This window comes from Melozone crissalis, unplaced genomic scaffold (genome assembly GCF_028551555.1).
Source record: "Melozone crissalis strain CALT ecotype California unplaced genomic scaffold, PUWL_Pcris_2 ptg000045l_1, whole genome shotgun sequence".
NCBI lineage: Eukaryota > Metazoa > Chordata > Aves > Passeriformes > Passerellidae > Melozone > Melozone crissalis.
In genome coordinates this window covers 27047640-27064972 of record NW_026535823.1, presented here as the reverse complement: position 1 = coordinate 27064972, position 17333 = coordinate 27047640, and the positions used below count along the sequence as shown (strand labels likewise).

At 41.9% G+C, this 17333-nt stretch overlaps 2 protein-coding genes across 2 annotated transcripts in view; one reads left to right on the top strand and one right to left on the bottom strand.

Annotated features, from left to right (window-relative positions):
• TTC39A (tetratricopeptide repeat domain 39A) overlaps positions 1-7310 on the top strand; it is a 45210-nt gene extending 37900 nt beyond the window's left edge. Inside the window, exons 16-18 of the mRNA XM_054285869.1 lie at positions 346-460; positions 1155-1271; positions 4239-7310. Coding sequence (XP_054141844.1) covers positions 346-460; positions 1155-1271; positions 4239-4359 — 353 coding nt within the window. The 3' untranslated portion in view covers positions 4360-7310. The remainder of the gene's footprint in view (positions 1-345; positions 461-1154; positions 1272-4238) is intronic.
• Positions 7311-13729: 6419 nt separating this feature from the next.
• Positions 13730-17333, bottom strand: part of RNF11 (ring finger protein 11) — a 30063-nt gene continuing 26459 nt past the window's right edge. The window contains exons 2-3 of the mRNA XM_054285691.1: positions 15312-15481; positions 13730-14961 (exon numbers count right to left, since the gene is read on the bottom strand). Of these exons, the coding sequence (XP_054141666.1) occupies positions 14790-14961; positions 15312-15481 (342 nt within the window). The 3' untranslated portion in view covers positions 13730-14789. The remainder of the gene's footprint in view (positions 14962-15311; positions 15482-17333) is intronic.

Sequence of the window (17333 nt, the reverse complement as noted above, 5' to 3'; positions counted from 1 at the left end):
AATAAAGGCAAAGGGTTGAGAGATTGTAAGCTGGACTTTAGTATTTACAAAATGGACACCTTAAATTAGTTCTTAGGTGTCAGAGCAGTAAGATTGTGGAATAGCTGTTCAGTGGGAGCAGGGAGGGAAAGAACAGCCCAATAATTTTTGGCCAAAGTTTGACCAATTTATGAAAAGGTTGATGGGTGTTTGTCTCTGCCTTAAATTAAATTCACCAGCTAGTTCTTTCCTGTATTTCCATACATGGAATGTACTCACACTTACCTTTGGAAAGTTTCCCTACAGGCAGGAAAATCTTCTCTGCTGTAGAGTTTTCTAAAATGTGCCATTTCCTTCCTCCTGCAGCTACAGAACTGCTGGCAGATGACCGGTGTGTGATAAAGCTGTTAAAGGGATTATGCTTCAAGCATTTGGGCAAGATCTCAGAAGCAGAAGACCACTTTAATTACATCTATTTAAAGTAAGTTTTCATACCTGGCATGTAGGAGAGCTCTTGAGTTTCAAGTAAGAGGAGATGCAACCATGATATGAATAGAAGGGAGAGGGTTGCAGTATCTTTAGTGTTTGCTCCAAGGTATTTCAGTTTTAATTTCTACTGTTATTAGCCATGTGTTGAAGAATTTCAGATCTTCAATTTTAATTTTATTTTAAAATAATTTTAATTGAGGTGTTTTCCCCTTTTTGAGGGACTATAGGTGCACAAAATTTTTCAGTTACCACTTAGCTTTTATTGCCCTCTTCCTCTTCCCAGTCCTGAAGAAGCTGTACCCAAAAATACAAATGAACTCTGCAGAGACTGGTGGGAGCATGATTACACTGGGACTTTCTGCACATCATGTGGTGCATGGCACCTCTTTTTGTCAGCTCACATGGGTAGAGCTCATGATATTGTCATCTTTTCTAACATTTCCCTGATAATAAAGGCATTATTTTCTGATCCTGAGATTATACATACTGTGTAGGATGCTTATGCAAAATACACATTTAATAACCCAGAAGGGAGCTTCAGATAGAGAACATGACAAGTGTTGTAATAGAGATTGATTGCTCCTTCTGATCTTACCTAATCTCCTATTTATTTGTGTTTGGAGCTGTTAAATGAGGGAAACAATATATCATTTAAAGGTCTCTAGGCTATTTCTTTTCCAATGCAGTGAGAAGAAGATAAAATATGACCATTACCTAATTCCAAATGCCTTGCTGGAGCTGGCAATACTGTATCTGGACCAGGATAGAAGAGAAGAAGCAATAAAACTTCTGGAAAAAGCAAAGTAAGTGAAAAGCCTGTGTTGGTGTCTGGTGGATCAGTTTGGTGTTTCACTAGTTAGCAGGAAGCAGAAAAATTTCATTAATATCATGGAAACTCATTTCATTTTTCTAATGGGAGCATGCATGCCTTAGTTTTGGTTTGGACCTTTCCAGTGTTGCATTTGTTCAGTCTTGGACTTGGAAAAAGTGCCAAAAAATTAAGTATCTTAATAGGAATGTCAAAGGCCCCATAAGAAATAATCCATGTGTAATAAAATGTAATAATCTTTGTAGTATATTTGCTTGTTCATATAAAAGATGTATTAAATTTAATCAAAGCTCTGTGCTGTGGCTAAAATAGCATTACTTAAATTGATGGCCAGCAGTGCCTGTTTCTTTCCTTGATGAAATACATTTAAGATAATGCTTCAGGTTACACTTGGTATCTTTGTATTGTTTCATCTGCATCAAGGCAACTAAAACACCTGCTTTTACTGTTTTGTGTGATTGATTTTTCTAGCAAAGTAGGTTTATGGGAAGTTGGACTTGATCATGTGTGTTCTTTATTATAAAATTAACAAAATATGGGTTTCGCCACTGTTTGAACCTTCATTTCTCTGCTGAGCCAAAATTTTGGCAGTGATGGGGAGGGAGGAAATCCAACCCAAACAATTCTCCCCCTCTTCAAGCATCTAGCAGCAGCAGGGCAGTTCCCCTCTGCCTGGGTGCTGAATGAGGCCAGATGTGCAGAGTCAGTGCCACAGGTGTGAGCAGCTACAAAACCAATGCCTGCCCTTGGCTCAGAGAGGTCAGAGGGAGTTTTTATGTTGCTTTTTGTCCAACTCAGGCAGCTCTGCAAGTCAGAGTAGCAAATCAAGTCTACCAAAGATTATGCCAAAAGCCTGTCAGCACAAAAATTAAAATATTACAGTCTTAAGTCTCCTGTGCTTCTGAGCCTGGTTCTCTGTAGACTCAGGGAAGATATTAAGAGCAGCAAAAATTGCATTAGCAAAGTGCAGTGGAAAGTGTTTCAATTGGCTTCATGTTCCTCAAAACACACCTCTCCTCATTCAAATCAGTCTTAACAAGAGATCTCTCTTAACAAATGAATGATTTGGAGCTGCTGATTCCAGCTGGAGCTTCTGTCATTGCTGCTTGGCCATTGCATCTTTCCCTGGTAGCTCTGAGTGTCTCAGGTCCCCTCAGGAGAAGGTGTTTGGCTTAACAGACAGCAGCTCTAAAAAATGTGCTGTGCCCAGTGTATGAAAGCTGCTAATCAGACTTGCTGTGCTCAGAGAACTCTTGAAAACTGTAATGACTTGGGGAAAAAAAAAAACCAAACAAAAAAACCAAACAAGCAACCAATAAAAACCCCCCAAACCTACCCTCATTACAAACCCCCTTGTTTCAGTCAGTCACAAATAAAGGTGCAGCTCTTACATTTCCACCTGTGGCATTAAAATGCTCTGGGTTTCTGAGCTTTCAGCTACCAACACTGAATGTCTCAGGAGCCACGAGAGGGAGAGCAGAGCCTTGCTGGGGCTGCAGAATTCACTTTGCAGTTGGCAGGAGCGCTTGGCTGGTGCCTGACATTTGATTTGCCTGACCTAAATCCATGTCCTGCTGCTGGCTTGGATCCTCAGCTCTGGGAGAAAGAGTGGGACGAGATGATAAACAGTTTTGGCTTGGTCATGCATGGAAATATTTCTATTTGTATGACTGTAAACTACAAACAAGAATATCAGTGTACTCATGAGAAATACAGGCTCGGCATGACAAAATCCATTTCATTAAAGGGAAAACTCCAAGGGGTTTCAGATCAGCACACAGCAGAACCTGGCCACCTCCTTTTCTCAGTCAGCCTCTTGGGTGTTGCATACATAAAATTATAAGCTGGTGTAGCATGGGCATGGAATTCCTTGTTTTCACCAAGAGGCTGGCACTGCCACAGACAGATACCGCTCTGCCATGCTTGGTTTGAATTATGAATTTAGAACTGAAATGCTGTTAAGATACACAGAGTTTAATACTTAATGTTATGTTTCTGTAAAGATGACAAATATCTTCTACAAGAAAATTAGCATGGTCTAATCCTCTTTTGTATCTGGATTCTGTAGCCATCCTGTAGGAGCTGACATGTTAATTCCTGCTAAGTAGAATCTGTAATTTCTATGTGGTCCTGAGGCAAATTTTTCTTTTTTTTTATGTAAGCTTTTCCATGAAAGTACAGGTTCTTTGAATCTTCCAGTAACTCTTTAGAGCAGGGCAGAACTACAGGAAACTACAGGCAGATGACAGTGTGGAGCCAGGCCCTAGATGTGTGTGGTGGAAATCCTGCCAGTCTTTCCCTGGGATGCTGAATTGCTCCTCAAAAGCTGATATGGAATCTGCTGTGTGCCCGCTTTCTCTTTCCAGCAAATTGTCTGCCTTCATTTCCTCCACACAGAATTCACATTGTTGGCAACCATAGGATGGAGATGGAGTTTTTCCCTCCTCTGGATCAGGACAGCTTCCCTTCCTTCTCTCATTCTCTTTTTTCTCTTTTTTTCCCCTCCCCTCCTCTTTACTTTCTTGAAATGAGTCTCCTTATTAAAATTATTTTTTTTAAATGCTGAAAATATTTGTATTCAAATCTGTCAGTTACACTTTGAGAGGGAGAAAAAAAGTTCTAATTTGTGAATGTAAACTAAGTGAATGTTACAGATAATTAATGTGGACTCAATATTTTGATTGAGTGGACCAGATTCAATTTCTTACTAAGCTATATTTTTCTGGTAATTGCCAGACAGTGGAACTACAAATAAAGAACAAAGAGCTGCATTGTTTGGCCAGGAACACATGCCTTGTATTTTAGAGTAGGCAACAAAGGAGCTTGTGAAGAAAGAATTTTCTGCTGTCTACTGTTGTTTTGCTTAAAACAGTAATACAAAGATAACTTAGAAATGTTTTTAAAATATATATTAATTGGAGTGGATCTTCTTTTGTTTCAGACAAAACTACAAGAATTACTCCATGGAAACAAGGACACATTTCAGAATTCAAGCTGCCCTGCACCAAGCCAAATCCGCCCCAGAAAATGGAATGCACTGTGGAGCCTCGGCGGTGTCGTAACTTTTTCTTCTTTGATGTTCTGTTTGTTGAAAACTTTGGTGCAGAAAATTACTGACACTTTAGAATTATTTTTCCTTTTCTTTCAAGTCAGTGAAAAACCAAATAACTTAAAATTTCAAAGGTGATGCATAAAACATTAATCTAGTGTAACAACATGGCAAAAAATCTCTCAAACCAACCATAACCCTGAAAAATATTGTTTTTCCAACAGTGGCTTTTTGACACTTGCACACACCTCCATCTGTGTAATTCATTTTCAATTGTGTGCCTTTTTCTTGCATTTGCAACATTCTGTTGTAGCTTGCTTAGTGAAAGGGGAACATTTAAAAAAAAAACCAAACAGCAAAACTTTAAGATTTCCAGATTTAATCTGTTAGTTCTAAATGTTTGTTTGCATCCATACTGCTGGCAGCTGAGAAGGAAGCATTGCTTTTTCCCAGTACCTGCTTAGTTGGAATGGTGGGAGAAAATCTCACAGCAGGGAGGAATTCTGGATCCCGGGCATGTCTAGTTGTGCACAGGAAGCTTCTCTTTACCAGAAGAGAAACTATTCACATTTTTGCTTCTGTAAGAACCCTGCTGGTGAAAAGAATGATCTCCCTTATGCAAGTACCTTGACTTTTTCTTGAGTTTGGTTTTCCTGTCAAGTCTGCTGCTTGTAGCAGCTGAATTAATTTACTGAGGATTGCAAGGGGAAAGGTGGTGATGGCATAAAACTGCATCACTTCTTCTTTGACAATGAGAGGTTTTTAGGAAATGTCTTTTGTCAGAGTGAACATGATCTGAAGCTTATGTCAAATTGAAAGCACAAGTCCTTGAAGGTCATTTAGGAGATGGCAACACTGCAGTGGCTGGAGCAGCCCAGGAGTTGCTGTGCCAGTGCAGCCCTTCCTGCAGGGGCTGCTCTCAGGATTCCCAAGCTGAGATGTCCCTGTTGCACAAGGCTGATGTTCCCTGTGGGAGGAAGCTGGGGCTGGAGCAGGCTCCCTCAGCACACAGGACATCTTAATCTTTCTGCTCTTTATTGATCTTTTGGGAGGTTTTCTGTGTTATGGGTTTGAGAATAGAGCAATGAGCTGGGTCTGCTTTCCAATGCTGCCATGGAATTCCTGCTTTGCTGCTGAAGTCAGTTTTACCACAGTTTTGCCTCGTGTTTGCTTCCTCCAGGCTAGCTCCATGTCTGTATGCCTCTGGGGTTTTGGGGCACACTTCTACCTCCCTTTTGAAAGAGCTTCTTCCCCATGACCCATTCTGATGGGTGGAGATGGGAGGTCTTCTGACAGCCCTTTCTCTCCAATGGAGATGTTTGTCAGGAAGATTCATATCTATGTACCTCACAGTGCATATCCTTTCTAAAGTGATTGTTCCCAGCAGAAAATTGACAGTTTATAGCTCTGCTTTTGCCTCCTCAAAGGAAATAAAATTGTTTTATAACTGTAGTTTAATATGCAAGGAGACAGAACCACCAGTTCCTCAACGTGGAGAACTTGCATTGTCTTAAAAATAGATGCCCTTTATAAAAGTCTTTGCAAGTTAAAAATCATAGATGAAGAATGCATTTTTTAAAGTGACTTTCTCAGATAAATTCAGTTCTGATAAATTTCTCAATTCAGATAAAATTCAGTATAAACAATTATGCTATTTACATGCTGCACATCAAAACTTCAGTGTAAAAATTCAGTCATTCTTTGTATAGAATAAAAAAAGTTTCTTGTTCTACTTCATGCATATAACGCCTCTTCTTCCAGTTGTGTCCTTTTCAAATATTTTGGCAGCCTTAGCATCTTTTAAGCAAGTAATGCCATGGGAAAATTAGCATAAATTGTACTTTGCAGAAAGTGAACAATCCTTCTGAGTGTAGATTCATTTCTCATCTTTGAAATTTACCCACAACTTGGTTTTGCCTGATCTTAGATAGATCACAAAAGGATGTACTGTGTGATACTCAGCCAGTGTCCCTGATGCTTTGCAGCAATGAAAATCCCAAGATTTTCCTAAGGTTTTCAAAACCTTCCTTGGATTTTCAGTCATCTCGAAACACCAGCACCAGTCACACTGTGGACCTGATCTCCAGCTTCAGCTGAGTGCTTTGTAGTTCACTGTGATGTTTGACTCCTTGGCTTCCAATTTGCTCCCAAGCCATAGCAAATAATCACCTTCCCTATGCAATGAGGATTTATGGGCTGTAATAATATGGATTCACTTGAGGAGAAGATGAATGGAAGGTCTGGTACATTGTCACTGTGTAAGTTTTTTCATGTGTTGCATTTGCCATTGCCCAACATCTCTCTGCTCATCAGTGCCTTCATTTTGGTGCTACTACCTGGCAGGGATCCAAACTCTGTGGGGTCAGTCTGGGCTGGAAGGTTGGTGCTGGGCTGGTTTTTCCACTGCTCCTCCAGCAGCTGTGTGTGGTGCCTGGAGCAGCTCTGCAGGACAGTAAATTGCTTCATCAGTCTGGAGTCCCAAATGCAGTGAACCAGGGGAAGCACAAAGCTGTGAGTTCTCCCCTCAGGGTACTCAGCAGAAAATAGCAGATATTGTCACTGAATTGCACAGCAGAGACTGAAGCACGGCCCAGGATTCAGGAAATGGAAGAATGAGTGCAGATGGGTATAGTCCACACCTCAACTGCAGAAGGAGCAGTTCCTTCTGCCTTCAAACACTGAACTGTCTGAGCAATGCTTGAGAAACCCACTCTGTGCTTCAGCTTTAGCCAACAACTGCTGCAATCAGCTCTTCCCCATCCTCAGCAGAGCCAGAGATGTTACCCAAAGACAAAAATTACTAACTCAGACAGCAGAAAAGTTTTCTGCACTTGGTAGGACTTTTATCATAAAACCCACAAGCTTTATTTCTTCTTCTATGTCTTTTTTAAAACTAGGAAGTTTTTCCTGCCAGTAACCAGGGAGGGGTAGAAACTCCTCCTCAGTTTCCTGGATGTCTGCAGCAGCAGCAGCCATGGTGGCCCACAGGACAGTGCTGTCACCTGAGGGTGATGCTGGCAGGAAGGGCAAGGCAGTAGAAGGGGCATCCCTTTTAGCAACTCTGTGATGTGGAATCCCTGTGTGCAAGGGAACTGAGGGAGGAGAGGCAGCTCCTGCTCAGGCCTGGTCAGGTGCAACTGCAGCTTCCAGCTCCTGTGAGTAACACGAGATGAGATACAAACTGTTGGGTGAAGGATGTTGGGCTGGAGCTGGACCTGGCCACAGCTTTTCTGGATGGTTAGAAGAGAATTTTTCTGGATGGTTCGAGGAGAATTTGATGAAGTCACAACCATGATACTGTGATCTGGAAAAACACATTTTATATTGCTCAATTCTACCTGTGTCATAGGAGCTTTGCTTGCAGTTCAATTGCCATGCACAGCTCACAGGTGCCACCAGGGATGGGTGGTGCAGGGACTGTCCCCTTCTGACTGTGCCTGGCCTCAGGCTGTTTACACCACAAAGCTTGGCTGAGGAAACAGCATTTTATGAAATACAGCAGTGTAGAACAGGATCATATCAAACATTTCCTCCCATTTCACACTGGTTTTGGCATTAAATTCTGTATTGAGTGCTTTAGTATTTTTAGTTATCTGTGGCCTGAGTCCAAGACTAAAAGCTCACAGGCTGACAGCTTGTGTGCCTGTGGCCCAACAAAGGCACCAAGTAATGCTTCCCCATGTGAGACAAAGCTTTCCTACAGGTCAGTCCCAGAATGCAAAAAGCACTCCCAGGAGTTTAAATACAACACTCAGCCTCCAGTTCCAGCTGCAAGATGTATTTCTTTGTCTTCTCAAGCATAAAAACACAGCAGCAAAGCAAATGTATATGAAATGGCCAAAACAATGCATTCAACACCGTTCCCCTCTGGGAGGAAGAGGAGAAGATAAAGAGGTGAGTCATGTTGTTTACTGCTCTACAGGAAAATGGGTAATGGTTGGCAACATCACTGATGAATGAGACTGGGCAACCTGAACAGACTAGAAAAGAACTTGCTTCTTTTCTCATTATGTTCTGCAAATCCATTTTGGTGGCAGGTGATGTGCAAAGCGTGTACCAGCAAGTGTTTAATTGAATGATTTGTCATCATAGAATATTTTTTAAAGATGCTATCTAGGTTTGCTTCAGGTGTTTAAAAAAAAATATCCAAGTACTTTTTTTTAAGGACATGCCCAGTCAATCCCTGTCTCCAAGATTTATGAATAGCAACAAGGTTAATAAATACCTGCATTGCACTGTGGTAAAGTTCTGCATAGTGTTTGCTCAAATTCAATCATGGCTCTGTAGAACTGGGCTGTGCTCCATTATCTTCTGTGGTTTTTTTAAACCTGAGGACCTACTTATTTTCAGTGCTGGCTAAGCATAGGCAAAATGTTTATTTAGAATTATGCATTGCAGGGAAATCTACTTGCTTTCTCTCTCTTTGGCTATTTTACAGGAAGAATACAAAACAGAGCAGTTGTAACCCCCTGCATGCTCTTTTTATGGGCTGATTCGATTTTAAAAAAGGCAAAGAAAAGTTTACCTTCTGCTAGCAAAGTACAGGAACAGCACTTTCAGGCCTGTGGCCTAAAAGTAATGTAGTGATGTGGTGGAAAGAGAAGATAGGCAGAAGCTGCAATACTCTGGACAGTTCTCCTCTTCCTGTTCCTTTCATTCTGCAGTGCACAGGGTGTGAAGGTAAGAACAACATCCTTGGTGCTGGAGCTGTGTGGGATGTTTGTCTGCAGTGCTGCAGCCCCAGGGCCATGCTTGGTGTCACAGGGCAGTCCCAGGAGGAGCTGCTGCTCTGTCAATGTGGTGCTTCCCTGATCTTCTGGGGAAGGTGCTGCTGTGAGATGCCTGCAGCTGCCTGTGCCCTGCAGATGTGGCACAGGAACTGTATCTCAGTGCAGTTCTGTAAATCATTCTGGGGAGTGAAGCAAGGCTGTTAACTCCAGAGGATCCTAGAATTACATGGCTCATGTTCAGGGTCATCTTTGTGTGGGTACAGTACCCAGCACTGCTCTCACCACCACTAAGGTTGTGCAGCTGCAGGGCTTTTTAGATGCAATCAGGGCCAGTTACAGTTTTGATATTTCAGTCATAGATACAATATCAGGTTGGAAAGGACCTCCAGGATCATGTGGCCCAACCTTTCTTGCCAAAGGCAGAGGCTGGGCAAGGTGGCCCTGCACCCTGTCCAGCTGAAACCTAGAAGTATCCAGTGCTGGGAGATCTAACATTGCCTGGGGAGATTATTCCAATGTCTGGTGCAATTTTGTGAAAAATTTGGTTTGCCTTTCATTCCTATGGCTTGTGAATACCTGAGTGGTTTCCATTCTGCGACACTGGCTGGGCTGATCACTGATGCAGACAAATTTGGTATTTCTAAGGAACAGCAGGAATTCCATGCACAGTGTCTTTGCTACAGCTCTGTTGTTGTCTGATCTGTCACACACACACACATAAAGAAAAGCATATATAAATATACATAAAACATCTATGTATGTATGTATACTCACACACAGAGGGAACAGGGTTCTGGAGCCAAAGCTTTTTAAAAATTTAACTGCTTCAACTATTTATTCAATTTGGTACTTTAAAAAGGCAAGATACTTTAAAGAGAAAAGAAAGCTTTGGTGATAGCTGAAGAAAATGCAGAGGTTAAAGGCCTTTACTAATGGTTTGCAGTAGATCACACTGCAGGACTGTGCAGTTTGCAGCCTTCTAGAAGATGAAATCCCAAGGCAAACTGGCAATCTAGCAAGAGCCCTTCAGTGCAGTAACCTCACAAAAATGCAGTTTTATGCTCTAGGTTTGAAGGCATCATTTTTCACTCTGGAGTAGCAGAGCTCTGCCTCAGTGGGACAGTGCCTGGGATGGCTCTGTCCTGCTCAGAAAAGAGATTTGGAGTGATTCATCCTTTCCCCCTTGAATTCTTGCCTTGTCTGCCTCCCTCAATCTGCTTCCCCAGCGTGAATCCTGCATTACACAGGCAGCTCCTGCTAACGTGGCAGAAGTGTGGGCAAAAGAGGCTGAGAAGGTGAAGTTTGTCTGTCCTGGTGCAGTGAGAGCCCTGGCAAAAGAGCAGCCAGGGAGCAGAGTGAGGCTGGGAAAGGGCTCTGTGGGCAGCCAGGGCCTGGGCAGTGTGTGTGGGGAATCAGCATTTACTGCTGTGTGCAGAGCTCTTGAAATGCCTTCTTGGAAAGAAAGAGAAATGTTTTGTAGGGCTTGGTGCTGCAAAGAGCAGGCTTGTTGAGTTTCTGCTGCTTGTTTTCCAGAGGACAGAGGAGGGCTGGGGGCTCTCTGTGCACGCTCTGCTCCGTGTGGCTGGGCCCCTCTTGCTGAGCCAGCAAATACCTCGGTGCTGTGGGAGCACAGAAAATGCTCTGCACAAAGGATTTCTTCATTATAAACTCCTCTCTGCAGCTTTTACTTAGCAAAGTGTCAGAGCAGAGTGGATGTTGTAATGAATCAGTTGCTAGTGTGAAAGTACAGTTATTTCCTCTGCTTAAATCAAAAAGATGCTTTAGCAGAGTGCATTTAGACTGTTCTCTTTATCACAAAGCATTAACTTTGCATTTCATACCAAGAATTCCAAAGCCCAGAACAGGTTTAAATGCAAGATAATCTGCAAAGGATGGTTACCATAAATTATATTCTTCAAAGTTAAATGCTATGTATAAAAGGAAAAGTTAATCCTTGAAGCTAATTTTTGTTCTGGGTATTAAGTCAAGAAGGGTTCTTCGGAACAGATTTTATTCGTGTGTTTTTATAGGTTGTCAACTAGAATGTGTGTTTTTAATAAAAATGTGGTATCTGTAACAAACTGTGTTTGTAATCAGGCAGCATCCACATTTTTTGCTGAGTCCTTTTAATCCAGGATTTAACTGCTGAGAGACCCTGGTTGTTTAGTTTCAGCCATCTTGTTATTTATTTCACTGGCAGTCTGATTCAGAAGAATTTTCATCTTTACCACAATTGCACAAGGACAGGAAGTGTCGAAGTCCTGAAACTGTGGCAACTGAAGTAAATTCAGGTATTTCATAATCCCTCAGCCCAGAAATGCACCCTTCTGCCACTGCAAAGGGAGCCTGTCAGCCTTCCAAACATGGAACTGCTTTCAGCCCTGGGAAGCTGCAGCACCATAAGAGCTTTTAAACCCTTATGTGGCTCATGTTCCTGAGAAAGAAACACTCTGGGTTGGGTTTGTTTGTTTATGTATTATTCTCCCCCAGATTCACAAAATGAACTGGCAACAGTAATAAGGATTGCCATCTTTAGAAGTAAAATGATTAAAGTGGTAATTCCTATAGCATGCAAGAATTTTTAAGCATGAAGGTCTGTACAAAACTGAGTATTCCTTACTTGTCATTACATCTCTGGCTGCAGGTTTGTGGGAGTTTCCCTCTCATGCAGGAGACAAAATCCATTTCCTACAAGTGGAACCCAGCAGATCCCTGCAGTGCAGGTGCTCCCTGCAGCTCCTGTGCAGGGGACAGCAGTGCTGTGCTGGCTCTGACCTGGGGCCTGGGGGTTTCACAGCCCCTGTCCCTGTGCTGCTGGGATGGAGCCTGGTGATCCCTCAGCCCAGCTGGGGCAGTGCCAGGGCTGCTGTGCCACTGCAGCCCTAAATTACAGATGCCATCACTGCACTCAGTGTTTCCATCCCACTGCACAGGCCCTATGAAAATGTCTCAGAGGAACAGCTCTTGAGGCTGTCGAGCACCTCCACACTCGGGTACCTGCCCACAGTGCCTCTAAGAGGATTTTTTGTTTGTTTTCTCCTTCAAACTGCTCTGCAGACATTTTTCTATGGGCCTGCCCAGCCTGCCATAAGAAGGACTTTGGGTGAACAGGTCCAGGTGAGTCAGAGCCAACTCCTTCCCCTCACCCAGCTGCAGGAGACTCCAGCTGGGAACAGCTGTGCTGTGCTGGACTGCCTTCATGTGTCTGAAGTGCAAGTAATTGTTAGACACCTCTAGGACAGGAGGTAAATATATCTTCATCTTATAGATGGCAGAAATAAAACACAGATCTGGTTCCACAATTAGCTAGAATTCAGGTTATACATTATTTTGCATTAAATTTAGATAAATTCTTCTTTAAATTCAAAATCACCCAGAACAGTATTGTATCTAAAAACTTGAAAAATAATTTGATATATTTGTTATATTTACACATTGGTCTTTAAGCTAAAATTTGAACTTTTTTGGAATAGTTTTGTGTCATCAGCTCCAGTTTTAACTTTTCCCCACCTTTTTGCTATTTAACAAGTATTTTAATAAAAGTAATTTCTTCCCTTAGCCCAGTCAGTATCAGTGTTAAAAGTTCAGCTGCTCAGGTGTCAGCTGCCTAGGAAAGCATTCAGCTCAGTAACCCATCACTTCCTACTTCTTTTAAATCTTTCTTAATCAATTCTTGTAATAAATAAAGATTAATACCACCATGACAACACTGTTTTTTTCAAATTGTTCATTTGCCAGTTTTAACAAGATAAAGAAATGAATACTTAATGTGGACATTGTTTTACCAAAAAAAAAAAAAAAGAACCCAACCCCTGAAACAGACAAAAAGGAGGACACAAAGGAACACACATGGAATGATGAAAAGGAACAATGATATTGCACAACTTCAGGTCTCTCTTCCCAGATTTGGATCCATGTAATTCGTTATGTATGAATTCAGCAAAACGTTGTGTCCAGATAAATGTGTGGCCATTTGAGTGAATCTAGAACTGCCGGGTGTTTTTCAATTCCTTGTGACTGCTCCTTGGAGCTCTTCTCTAAGGGAGCAGGGTGCTGTCAGCTGCAGGAATCACAAACAAATGTTGACTCTCCACTGTGCTGACCAGTTATCCATAACCCACAGAATTACAATTCTCCTCCACTGCAAACGCACTAAAAGTCCTCAAAGGACCTGGGTCTTGAAACACAACTTCTTGTATCAAGAACTCAAACTACATCTGAAACACAATCAAAGAATATCCCCCAATTTGCTGTGGTTAACTTGAGATTGTGTTTCATTTCATGAGACCAGGGCTTCTCACTGTCAGGGTGGCACTGAATGCACAGAAGTCACAGAAGGTTCATCAAGGGAGTGGGGGAGAAGAAAAAAGGAGAAAATCATGCTAAGTGGAAAAAGGTCTTTACAGCTACAGTCTTTGCTGGAGCCTCTCTTGACAAGCAGGTTCTGTTTGCTACAGAAATCAGGGAATTGTGTCATTCTGGCTATAGCAGGACTGTTTGCCCCTCCACTGCTACCCTGACACTCTGTGTTTATATAAACTTTGCATTTATGTGCAGAACAAAGTCTATTTTTCTCCTCTCTGCATTCATTCCTGTTTGGTGGACTGATGTGCCAGCCAGCAGGGCTCAACAGATACATTTAATACAGGAGACTGAGATACAGTATGTTTATTCTTAACTTCTGATAACCTAAGAACTACAAGAACGAGAGATGCAGTATCCATTTGCTATTATCCAAGACAACCATTTTAGGGAGAAAAAAAAATAGAATAAGTGATCAATGCTAACACTAGATTAGTTCCAATTTTTTTTTTTTCAGTTATGGCAGCTTAACTATTTATTGTTCATCTGGCCCACTCTTAATCTGATCCAGTTAAAGGTCACATATTAAAGTTTAAGGACTGTTATTTCATCAAAACCGAAGGAAGTTATAAAAAAACCCCCATGAAACCAGAGTTTCACTGCAGGATTTGTGTCATATCTTCATAATCTGCATCACTTGTAGAAAAGGGATAATGCATCTCAGTTTGCTTATAAGCTAGGAGATCACTTTGAAGTCTGCATATTCCTAACTGCAAACAAAATATAGCACTTTTAACAGGTTATAAATAAACTGGTTTTCAAGCATAGAGCCAGCCCAACAATAACAATACACTATTAAAAAGACCTAAGGCAATGAATTCCATCTCCAATGGAAAAAAAAAAAGAAAAAGAAAAAGAAAAAGAAAAAGAACTGTGCAAACAAGCTTAAAACTATTTCTTTGTGCCAGTGTTATAAAATGTAGATTTCAATAAAGCCTTGACCCAAATGCCAGGACTTGTGAAAAGAATCAGAACAAAACTGGTTACTTTATTTAGGAAAAAAATACTCTTATCTTGCTGCTAATAAAATTGGATACACGCAGTTTAAACATTTACAGTTGCTGTAACACTTTACACAATTCCTATATATGGGTGTAAGAACAAACATTAAAAGACAATGGTGGGTCAAGGCTTTACATTAAAAATAACAACCTACTTTTCTATAGTCTCTAAAATACTATGTTTTCCAATATTTGCAGCCATTCAGGAATATTTTTTTTTATTTATTAGGAAATGTATACTTTGTGCATGATCTTAATTCCTAATTCCTGGCTCTTTGGGCTGAATGACAAAAGGATCAAACCCATTGAAGTGGATGGTCTCCTCGAAGGTTCAGTAGAGAAACCCTGGCTCAGTTAGTCTCATATGATGAAAGCAGTGCTGCATCCACTGGCTCCATGCAGGATGGACAGGTAAAGGATCTCATCAACCAGTCATCTATACAGTCCAGGTGGTAAATGTGCATGCACGGCAGAAATCGGATAGGGTCCCCATAAACAAAGTCCATCATACAAATGACACATCTGGAGGGGGAAAAATAAAATATTAAGCTTGCTGTTACCAACCTGGAAATGAAAAACAGTATAATATCTATTCCTGGATGTGTTTAGTATTTGTAGATGTGTAAGGTAAAGGAAAGAGCCTCAGATGCACGGAGTGGTTTGGGTTAAAGGGATCTTGGAGCCCACAGAGTTCCAACCCCCTGCCCTCAGCAGGGATGCCACTCCCCACGTCAGCCTTCTTTTTAAAAAAGCTCCATTAAATCACAGACCCTGTAAAGAAGGCAAACCCAGGGTGACAAGGTGAGGTTTCCCAGGGTAGCATCCCAAACCACGGGCACAGCCACACCCCTTCCCTCCGTGCCAGGACTCACTCTCGGATCTTCTTCTCGGAGCCGTCCCTGCCGGGGTCGTAGACGCCCTTGGGCAGGTGCTGGATGAGGCCGATGCGCTGCGCGATGCGGATCTGCTCCTCCTCCGTCAGCTGCGTGGCCAGCCGCGTCTGGCTGGGCGTGGGGTGATACACAGGGACGGGCACCTGCTCCTGGAGGCACAATGCGGCCGTGAGAAACCACCCAGAGCTTCCCCAGCACAGTGCAGTTCACAGCCCTACAAATATTTGTATGAACTCCCACTCCTGCTTGGAAGTTTTGGGGCTGTAATTGTAATGGGAACAGGATAGAGAATTGAGGGCAGTATTGGAGCAAGGAGCTGCTCGTGGTTGTTCTCTGCAAAAGCTTTTGATCTCCAGGAATTGGAGACACATGGACAAGAAACTCCACAAGCCAGCAGGCAAATGAACCTCACAGGCACCTGGTGAAGTGCTGAAGTAGAGAACCGAGCACTATAAGGGCTTAGGGAGAGCCCCCAGCATCTGCAAATCTGAAAGCAGAGTCTGTAAATTTTATCTTCTTTTTACATTAAGGAATTCTCTGGAAAGATGAAGATACTGGTTACTCTCAAAATTTTTAGAGGAAGGTTTTACTTTCTCTGCAATAACTAAAATGTATGTGAATTGTTTTGGGCCACACAAGCTTAAATCTGAACTGCAGATTTAATTTTCATGTGCTAAAAGAATGTTACCTGGACAGCACAAACAACAGCTTAAGTAAGTAACCCAACTTTTGTGTTTCTTCTCATACACTAATATGACTTTACAAGTTCTCCCAAGCTGGATTCAACAATGGATATGTTGGAGGTATGTATTTTCAAAAGAAATACAGGAAACATTTAGCCATTATGCAGTCCTTCCTCAACCACATTCTGAGAAGCTTCTTTTGAATATTAATGAACTTTAGATCAGATATTTTCACTAACATTTTTATTAACATGGTATTTAATTTACTTGCTTTTAAAGCATTTTTGGGTACATAAATACCAATTTTGAACAGGATACACTATTAGGACAGTATTGGCCAGTAGCCATAAATCTGCTATTAACAGGGAGGCAATTTCTTGCAAGAGACCCATTTCAATGGTCCTTCTTAAACAGCAGAAACAATCTTAACTTATAGATGTGTCTGAAAATAAACCTGCTGCATCAGACACACAATGCACAGAATCATCTCTTTGGCAAATGCCAAATTTGCTGTTTTAGAGGACACTGGTGGAAGCCGAGCCCAGGGCAGGTGTGTGCAGCTGAGGCAGCACAGGTCACCTCCCACATGTAACACTGCATTTGCCAAACCCAGTACAGCTCTTCTCCTTCCACTGCCAGGAATCACAGCACGTGCACAGCCAGCCAGGACTCCTGGAAGGCTGGGAGAAAGCTGTCCCAGGAGTGAGCAGCTCTTGCTGGTGCCACCCAGCAGCAGAAACCCTTGCTGGTGAGAAATGCTAATTACAGATAACAGGTCTGCCTGGCAATTCTTCATTGAACACTGCCTGCCACTGGCAATTCAGCTGTGGGGTAAAATTCACAGTCATCTCTTAATTTAGCAAGCCTAGGATCTCCCCCTCTCATTTCCTGGCAGGACTCAGAGGAATTATGAGAAGGTTCAAAAGACAGAATGCCAGGGGTTCTCCAAGTGATTAATTTCCTGACTACTCTGAACCATATTTCACAGAATCACAGAATTCTTTTGGATTAGCTGCCTTTTAGTGTTTTAAATTACCTAAAGTATTCTCTAATCATCATTTGGACAGAGAAAAGCACCAGCTGAACCTAAGGCTGGCCTGTCAGATAGAACAGTATTCAGAAAGTGAGTGCAACCTTTGGTGCCACCAAAATAAAGCATTTTCCCTGACAAATGCTGCAGACCCTCTGCACTGAACACTTCAGCTCGAAGCACAGCCTGGTCCTGGTTTTATGTTTCAAGAACTTAACACCACAAACTATCAGTAACTTTTTTTTTCCCAGGGCTTTGCTGTACTTTGAACAGGTTATAAAGCAATAG